Source organism: Centruroides sculpturatus, unplaced genomic scaffold (genome assembly GCF_000671375.1).
Source record: "Centruroides sculpturatus isolate CEXI.00-Female unplaced genomic scaffold, Cexi_2.0 scaffold53, whole genome shotgun sequence".
NCBI lineage: Eukaryota > Metazoa > Arthropoda > Arachnida > Scorpiones > Buthidae > Centruroides > Centruroides sculpturatus.
The window spans coordinates 650,447-661,080 of NW_019384350.1; the positions used below are offsets into that span (position 1 = coordinate 650,447).

At 28.3% G+C, this 10,634-nt stretch overlaps 1 protein-coding gene across 1 annotated transcript in view; it reads left to right on the top strand.

Moving 5' to 3' along the window:
- LOC111637549 (lysosomal-trafficking regulator-like) overlaps positions 1 to 8,955 on the top strand; it is a 29,510-nt gene extending 20,555 nt beyond the window's left edge. The window contains exons 8-10 of the mRNA XM_023383060.1: positions 3,018 to 3,118; positions 4,232 to 4,315; positions 8,820 to 8,955. Coding sequence (XP_023238828.1) covers positions 3,018 to 3,118; positions 4,232 to 4,315; positions 8,820 to 8,940 — 306 coding nt within the window. The 3' untranslated portion in view covers positions 8,941 to 8,955. The remainder of the gene's footprint in view (positions 1 to 3,017; positions 3,119 to 4,231; positions 4,316 to 8,819) is intronic.
- The last annotated feature ends 1,679 nt before the right edge of the window (positions 8,956 to 10,634 follow it).

Here is a 10,634-nt window from a genome sequence, read left to right on the forward strand (position 1 = left end):
GAGTTTACCAACACTCATTATCCAAACAGAGCTGAGGCCAACAGGATCAATGATCTCTACAATGACACCCTTGCCCGTCATTTCCGACAGGTGTTGAAGAAGAGAGAGAAACAGACCACCTTGGACATATTTTTCAAAAAGCCAGCTGTCAAAAGACAAAAGATGGAACAAGAGGAGTTGACCCTGCAAGCCCCAGTAGCCTCTCCTGAATCTGACTCCGATTAAAAAACAATAAAAAGAGACCTGCTGCAATGTGTAAAAAGTCTGTATCTGTATGAATGTGTGAATAAAGTGATCCTCCACCTCCTCCTCACATCATCTGACTACCCGGCATAATTGGTGACTGCTCCATTTTCAGTTTTTTTTATGGTACAGTACGGTTATTTTGTGCTGCAGAACGAATTATATGTTTTAATATGTATTTCTATGGGAAAATGCGTTTCATATAATGGACTTTTCACTTAACGGACGTTCACCTGGAACGGATTAAGTACGTTATACAAGGCACCACTGTATTTCCATGACCAATGAACTGATTTGGATGAAATTTAAAATAGTTAGTGTCTACGATAAGTATTGTGGAAATCTTAAATTTTGAATAAATTTGAAGTCTTAAATTTAAACAAACCAACAAATTTTGAATAAATTTGTTGGTTTATTTTAGACTTTCATAATTGGCATTTTGTCACCTAAACTTACAAAAGAACAAACTATCAAAAAATGTAGAGAGTCTGCATATGTTTAATAACTGATTTGAGAGCTGACTGCCTCTTATTTGCCCTTTTAAGGATTTTATTTTAAAATATTGAGTATTTATAAAATAATAACTCTTTATTTTTTATTTTTAAATTTTAATGTATTATTGGTCAACAGTTATCATGTGACATGACGTAGTGGAGACTAATGTATGACTGTTACATGAAAATAGAATTACAATGTGATCTCAGATAATTATCAGGTGACTTCACATCTTGCAATTACTTTTGATTTATTAATTAATACAAGCCTAATTATTTAAAAATAGAATATTTATAAAAGAATAATTCATTTTTTAAATTTTGGCATATTATTGGTCAATCAGTTATCACATGGCAGGACTACTGCAAGCTATCACTTGACTGTCATGTGAATATAGAATTATCATGATAACTATTTTATTAAGAAGTTAGTGATGATTGAAAAAAACTGATGGAATCAGGTTGAAAAGTAAAGCTCAGTGAAAATATCTAAATTGAAACTTTTGAAAGTTGTGGCATAAAAATACTGGAACTGGATTTGACAGTGAGATTCAACATGTGAATAAAATGCCCATTACACAGATTACAACTACAGAAAGTTTTGGATGGATGAAGCAATGTCACCATAATGATATATCAGGAAAATAGGCATCCTGACGACCTGCATTCCAGCCAAAACTCCGTCAATCCCACTATAAATTTTGGGGAGGAATGGGAAGATATGTAATGACCTTAAATGGGTCTGTGCTGGACCAAAAATAACATGCAATAAATAATTTTTCCCTCTTGCAGAGTGTGCAATTTCTTTTGTTTAAATTATTTTGAATTTACTGCTTTCTCATTTTAAGAAAATTTGATTTTATGACATGACACAAATTTTTTTCTTATATAAATAAAATTTACAAATTAATTTAAATTAAACCATGAAATTATATATCTGACGTAGGAATGACATAGCTAATTACATAATTGATTTTACATGAAGTTTTTCATTTTTTTAGTGAGTAGTGTTTTTAATTTAAAAAAATTTATATAATTGTATGCAAAATGGGCTTAAATAGACTTGGCCGAATATTAAATAAATGGAAAGGGAAAATGCAGAGATGTTAATAAGTTGGAATAATGTCATAATAGATCAGGGAATGCCGGAATCAAAGATGGAATTACCTGTACAGACCCTGGAAATAAATCTCATTAAGATTAATTCAAATAAAATTTGCTACTAGAGGTAGACATTAGGTGCCATCTCTAACTAACTAAATAATTATAATTTTAATAATATATAAAATAATTTAGAACCATCTGGAAGAAAACAAGTGATTTGGGGTGAGCTTGAACCCATAACCTCTGCTTGCCATGCAGTGGACTTTCCAGTTGTGCAACCTGGACCCTGAGCAAGCATTTGCTTCCAGATGTATTTAAATTTTAGTTAGAACTATCTGGAGAAAATAACTGACCCAGTGCGTGGCTTGAACCCACAACCTCTGCTTGCAAGAGGAGATTGCAGGTTCAAGCCCTGTCCTGGGTCAGTTCTTTTCTTCCAGATGGTTCTAAAATTTACTTAGTATTAATCATTAAATTAGTGGAATTATAGCCCAATTATTTAGGTGATCATTTGGTGATGTTTCTATATACAGTAGAGCATTGATTATCTGAAACAATTCGGGACTGGGGTTTTTTGGATAATCAATTTTTCAGATAACCGATTATATACAAAAAAATATATTAACTTATCCCATGTTGAAATTTGTTCAAATCCTAGCTCGTCCTTAAGTACCCTCTCATGGTCACGCCAGTGCTGCCAGCTAAAACATACACACCTAAAAAATAATATTGGAGTAGCCCAAGACATAGCCAAATATTACAGTGCCACAGCACTAGTGGAAATTTAAATTTGCCGACTAGAACACTTTTGGTTAACTGATGTTTCGGTTGATTGATATTTGGATAACTGATGCTCTACTGTACATATTGGACTTTGTGACGTTTGATAATTCTAGGAATTTATTATTACAGAAAGTAATAAATTCCTAGAACTTTACAAGTGTAATGTTATAATTTTTAATATGGTAATGTTACTTCATTTCAATAACTTGTGTGTTTTATTTATTTATTTATTATTTTATTTTTTCCTTCATAAAACTAATGAAGTCATAACTAGCTTACAAATTATTTAATAAAATAGTTCTAAATTACATATTACATTTATAAGAAGACTATGTCTGTTTTTGTGTATATATTTAAAAATTAAAAAGATAATCTTGTATTTTTGTATTTTAGCTCTTGATTCAAGTACCAAATGGTATAAAGACTTTGTTAGAAAATGGATTGATGGAAAGTTTAGCTAAGTTGATATCAATAATTGTTCATTCAACTTCTAAGTAAGTGTAAAATGTTTAAAAATATGTGAATATTTTCTTTGTATTCAATATTTTGATATTCCAAAAAGGATGAATAGATTATAAACAAACATAGATAATAATCACCTATTTACATCATTAATGTAGTCAAATAATATTGCATTCACGTGCATTTCACATTATTTTTATTATTAATCATTACATCATGTTTCTTTTATTCAATACTTTACTATAGTTGATACATATACAGGGTTCTTAGGAAAGCTCAAACACTCCTATAACTTCTAAACTACCCATTGTAGTGACATTGAAGTAATCAGTACCTATAAGAAAGTGACCATCTGCATATTGGACGTGGTTTTAGCACTCTTAGTGGTGAAATACAGAACTAAAGAAAACTAACTCGGAAACCAGGCAAAAAAATTCCAATTAATGAAAGAGTGGCCTACATACAGTCACTTTCTTGTAAGTGTTAATTACTTCTGTGATGCTATGACAGATAGTTTAAAAAGTTATAGTAGGCATATAAACCAACTAACTGACACCTAAATGTGAATTCCAGCTCATAATAAACAAAAATTTTAATATTCAAATGTTTTCAGCCATTGGAACATAGCGAGGTTTGAAAGGCATACAAACTTTCCTGAGAATTTTGTGTATATGTATACAGTCGACCCCAGTATAAGATCATTGATTATTCCATTTTATATGAATTCCATGTTGTACAAGTCACTTAAATTTTACAAATACGTGAGCCGTTCACAGCCCAGTACACGTATTTGTAAAATCTAAGTGACTCGTATAACATGGAATTCATATAAAACAGAATAATCAATGATCTTATACGGGGGTCAACTGTATTTATCAATAATATGATTTAGCATGATTTCATATAATTACTTACTGACTAAAGTTATATTAAGACAAACAATAAAATAAAGTCAAACATTTAAAAATCCATCAGCAATTTAATACATACAAATGTTTGATTATGCTCTTCAACAATCTTCATTAGTTGTTACCTATATAATTTATATTTAATTATAAAAAATATAAGTATATGAATATTATTTACTGTTTATATTTATATATCATTGCTATTAATAATAATCTAATAATAATGTCTCTCTTTAGTAAGCAAGACAGAAAACCAAATGAAGAATTAATTTATGAAGATATTTATAGAATAATTTATATTCTTGTAATTGAACTTATGAGGTAAATTTATCATTAATTAATTCAAAATTGATTTTCATAAATTATATATAATAATGATGATAAATATTTTTGCATTTATTATTTTAGTATTAAATAAACTTCCTTCTTATTTGTTGTATTGGAAATATAATTATAAAAGAAATATATACAGTGATGCCTTGTACTTCAAATTTAATTCATTCTAAGAGGTTATTTGAACTTCAAATTTTTCAGTTCAAAACAATTTATTCTATTAGAAATAATGGAAAGTGATTTAATTTGTTTTCCGGTTCTAAACAATACCCATTTTAATAAACTTAAATGGCAAATACACATAATTTAAAGTAAAAATATCAATTAAATGCCCTAAATAATAAATTAAAACATGAAAACAATAAATAAAATATATAAATACAATAGAATCTTGTTTTAATGGATTGCAAAACAACAGATTTTTTTCTCCAGGTTCCATCAAATCAATGTAATTTTACTTCATTTTAGTGGATCCATAACTTGGAATAACTGATTTGTTTCTAGCTCCAAGTTTGGTAAACATTGTATTTTTTCAACCTTTAATTGATAATTGGATGTTTATGGATAGTGAATTCAAAAAATACATTGCACACTGTGCAAACTAAGCATGTAATCATTAGTTCTCACTGCTAGCATTGTAGCTATTTATTAGTGCCCTTTTGTAGCATATTGATTTGTAGAGGAAAACTACTTCTGGCTTAACATTTCCAGATCTGCACGTGTGCAACAAGGATATGCCGCACCTTTGTTGCAGACATGTGTTTAGGAATATTGCTCCTTGAAATCGTGCCCGGGTAACAGTAACATTTCATACTGACAATGCCACTAAAAGAAACCCAGAAATATTGTGTCATCACAGCATCAGCAAAGCAAACCAAGATGAATGAGTTTTTTAACATATCGTGAAGTGCTAATGATCATACATACTTTGTTGCTTTTTGGCTTATAATGTATTCACTTTCTGTCAACTTTGTTACAGCATAATGTACAAACTTGTAATATACATGTTTATATAAAATAAAGGATAGAAATCTTCAGAGACTTAATAATTTCAACTATGGGTGTTTGTTTTACATAGCGGTTTAAAAACAAATTTTTTCAAATACAGTAGAGCATCGTTTATCTGAATCAATTGGGGACTGGGGTTGTTCGGATAACTTATTTTTCGGATAACCGATTATGTACGAAAAAATATATTAACCTATCTTGTGTTGAAATTTTTCTCCGTTGCATGTTGCTTCGCGTTGAATTTTTGTCGATGTTAAGCCTAACGTAAACTTTTTAAAATAATAATTGTGGCTATTGTATCGTTAAAAATGATTTATTTATGTTTTACAAACGAAATAAATACATTGAAAAATATAAAAACAAATAAAATTTATACTTTAGGCCGACTAGAATTCTTTCGGATAACCGACATTTCGGATAAACGATGCTCTACGGTAATGGATATTTTCCTGGGAGCATAAGAAATCCATTGTTCACGATATAACATTTTCGAAACAGTGAATGATTTTCGGCATCCCAAGCAATCTGTTAAAATGAGATTCTACTGTATTGTATAATAAAATGAAAATTGCAAGTACCAAACTTAGTGAGGAGTGATGAAATCCTATTTCTTCATGTCACTATGCAGCTTGCTTGGCTTTCTCACAAACAATTCTTTCAGAGATGATATCACCAGCAAATTGTTTCTCATTTATCCATACTAGGAATTTTTTCCATCACTTCAGTAACATCCATTTTTCTGACTGTCAGCAGTGTCACACTTCTAGCCACATTTGCTGCTTTATTGCTTCCTTGTTCTTAAGATTGAAGTACACCTTTAGGTTTGGTATCTTAAGCATGGCCACTAAATCTTTCACATCTGTTGCAAAGCAAGAAAGTGATACATGTTTTTTTTATTTCAATCATTGATACTACAACGTTTTCTTTAGTCTTCATTGCTTCCACACTGGTCTTGGATGTCATGCTTAATAGGCAGGGGTTTTATATATGCATGTACAAAAATAAAGTGAAAAAGCACTAAAAACACATGAGTGTAACACAAGATGCATTTATAATGAGAGCAAAAGACAACTTAGATGCACAACATATGGTATTTATGCAGCAAGTGCATATTTTATTGGACATGCAGTTCAAATCTAGAGACATGTTTTGAACTCTGGGTAAACTTTCTTTCAAATTTAGCATTCAAATTCCAGAAAGTCTTAAGTCGTTTGAAGTATGAAGTACCATTGTATTTAATATTTTTTTATCCTAAAAATTTACTTTATATATTTTAATTTTTTAATATACTTTTTAAAATAATAAATCATAACTAAAATAATTTTTGGCAACTTTTTTGCAATGGGAATAACATTTTATTTAGCATATGTATTTTATTAATTAATTTTAAACAGTATTGAATTTCAGTTTTATTTTCATATCTATGACTATTAATTACAATAATGCAGCTTTGAATATATCAGATCAACAGTTTAATTAGTTTTGTTAAATAAAAAATAGCATTTATAGTATTTTTTTTTTACTATAATAGCCTTTTTGAATCTTTCCATCTCTTGAACACTAATAGGCCTTTATAATCATAACCATGAAGGATTCAACCAGGCCCTGTAAATAAATTATTGATATAGAAAACAGTCTTTATATTATCATTTGTCTCAATTATTTTTTTCATAAAAAATATCTGATATATAGTTATCATAGATATTTTTTAAATAGGCCTGTAGACTAGACTGCAAGTTTTTCAAAAATGAATAAGAATAGCTGTGCTTGTAATAGAGAAAAATATACATACATGGCTCTATATTTATAATTCTAGAAAATACATAGAATAACATTACAGTCCAATCATTCTGAATATCAAACGTTAATAATTTCACTGATAATCACAAAGATTCAACTACACAATTTAATTCAAGAATTTGATGCTACAAGTAGAAATGTCCCATATCTTAATTGCATTACTTAGTAAATTTTGAATAATTTAATTAAAAATTTCTATAGAAAGAAAAGTTGTATTCAAACTTCAGAGATTTTATTGTACTTAGAAATATATTGGCAATTGTGTACTTGAAATTAAAGTTGTTTATGGTATAAAATTAATATCTGAAAGTCTAAGAATAGTCAAAAGTTTATGCAAGAACAGTTTTTTTATTTGAAACATAAAAACTTATTCATTAAAACTGGAACTTTTTTAAAAAAATTGATATTAATCTGACCTTTTTGCATGTTTCAAGCATTTCCAATATAAATGAGAAGCAAATATCAATTAGTTCTATTTGAATTGTCAGAACATTGAACATTGATGATCTGAAGATGGTATTAAAAATCCCAATAAAGAGCTTAATCTAAATAAATATCCTGATTCCTTTTAATCCTTTCAAGCTTTTTTCTAACATTTAAGAATATATAAGTAAGGTATTTAGTAATGCACTCATATAATAAGCAAGAATTGAGCTCAAAGCAATTTCTGGTCCTATTTTTCAGAATTATCTAAAAATTACATTGCTTAACAATATATTTAAAATAATTTAATGTAACTAGTACATAAATGATATGTCTATATGTAACTGCAATTTTTCAAATCGTTAAATAATTTACTGTAATTTGACAAAATAGTTAATATAAAATGTCCAGAAAATACTATTTGATATCATTTAGTTTCATCATACAGTAGGCAAGTTATAAAGTGTTTTGAGAGAGGAACACACTTTTTCTTATGTGAAATGTTTGTATATGTTGAACAAATTGAACTGTTGATACAGAAGATAATTTCACTTTGGAATATGTACAGTATGTCTAAGAAGTCTAGATACCTGATTATAAATAATTTAATAATGAATTCAATAGACTAATTTTTTAAGGGATGGGGTCTATAAGTGCTCTGATGTATTGGAGACACAAGTTTTTGTGCCTCCAAGTCCTTTATGACATATTTTTCGAACATTGCAGGTGTGACTGAACCAAAGACCTCCTGTACTCTTTCATATTTCCTACCATAAACACCTTTCTTTTCGACAAAAACAGTGTTCTTTTCATCAATGAAATCTTATTAAACTGTTCCAGAAAGGCATTTTTCACATTGCTAATTGTTTGACCTATGTAAGGACATTTATGAGCCACACATTCATTACCAATCTTTTCTCAACAGAAAAAGAATTCATGTCCGACATTTTAACTCTGATGCTGAAATAAATGGTACATGCACATGCAAACAATGTCACACTCATGACTCTCCCTTCAAAAATTAAAGATTTGTGGGGATACAACCAAATAAATATATAAAGGTTTACGATAAAAGAATACAGACCTCCTGCATATGCTGTACTATATTCTGAAAATCAGTGACTAATTAGAGATATTAGAAGTCAAAAGTATTTAATACCTGTTAAAATAATACTGAAGAATGAGTTTTCTTTCTGTTAAAATATATGTATATCTAATAACATACTGTCTTTTTATTTATAATTATTTTCTCTTTATTTAGCATCAGTGGCACACACACTTTTCAGAAGTTTCAGGATATATTATGGCTTTTTTCTAGTTTAGAATCATTCTCTTATAATTCATGTAAGTATTATTTATTTATTTGTTTGTTGAGAGAGTGAAAGATTTGAAATATTCAGATTGATTTGTATATCATTAATTTAAATTCAAAAAGTAAACTTTATTTTGAACTTGTATCTCATATGTTTTACAAAATATAAGATCCACAAATCTCAGTCAGTTCCGGCCTACCATTTTCTTTACAAAATAGTTTATGCATATAGAATTGATGATGTATTTGGTCAGTTGTGTGTCTGTTAGTTATAATATTTTTATACAGATTATGCTTGATTTGGTTGACTTCCAGACATTAAGGTTTCCGACAGCTCACTTTTTCACACATGATACTTTGATACCCCAAAATCAGTTTATGTATGCCAAACTTGGACTTCATATTTTTATATTTATGTGAAAATATACAGGTTTATTCAAAAGTCACAGAAATTTAAAAAAATTAAACATTGCACTGTAGCATTTGTAAATTTGTTAAAATAAGAAAAAATAAATAAAAATGTTCTTAGCGTAAGCTCTAGTAAACAACTACACATATTTTTATCTTATCAAGCACCATCTATGGCAAGAAATGTAACTATTTTGATACTAAAATTTTTATTACACATAAAAAAATCCCACTTCTTTCTAAGCATTTCTGTGAAAACTGCATCATCATACTGTAAATAGTTTGTGAGTTATTAATTTTTTTTTAATTTTTGTGACTTGAATCCCCCTGTATATTCTCTGATTAATAAGAAGTTATTTTTAGAATAATACAAATTTTAAAACATTGAAATAATTGAATTGATAGTTTTAATTATTATCTTTCCCAGAAGAATGAAGCATATGATTGTTATTCTACATATGCAAAGAAAAATAGTTCTACAAAGTAGAACATAATGTATATAGAACATATATAAGAAAATATTAAGGTACATTTAAACTGTTGTAATCTATTTTAAATTTCAAACAATTTTGCAAAATGTGTGAGATTATTTAATTTAATAATAGCTAGCAAATATTATCTATCCTTACTGTAGAAATCCTTTAATATTAATTTATGTATAATATAAAAATAGCAAGGAAAAAATTTGATAGTTTTAATTAGTGTAACATTTAATTACATTGCCTTGCATTGCAAGTCCAGTTTCTCTAAAGAAAAAGCTGTGTTAAAGAATTTTAAAAACAATAGTGATTTTTGCTGTGCTATCATAAACAATAAAATATATATAAAAAATGTATGTACATATTGTTAGGCACACAAAACATGAATGAGTATGATAGAAATAATAATAGAAAAACACAATTGTGGGTAATAATAAATTTTAAAAAAAAGGAAATGTCAGTCAAATGACCATGTGATAAGGTGACACAGGGGGATCCAAGTTAAAATTTAATTTAGACATTCATAATTTATCATAAATAATATGAGTCAAAGTATTGTTTTTTTTATTTTTATTCATCATAGCTGATTTTATTGTAAGTTCAACACATAGCACACACAATGAATATTTGTGGCCAGCCATATAATCTTGTGTTGTTGTTTTGTAATAATGCCAAGTGATCGCCAGATTACATCAGACTATATTACTTGACATTTAATTAGTAGTTAGTAGCATTAATATAGCCTAGTGTAATCTGGCNAATATATATAAATATTTTTTAAGATTTATGCTTATTTTTTAACCATCTCCGGGATTTAAATGAATTCGTGAAAGAGTAATTCCTAGGTATATAAATGTTGTTATAATACTAAACTTTG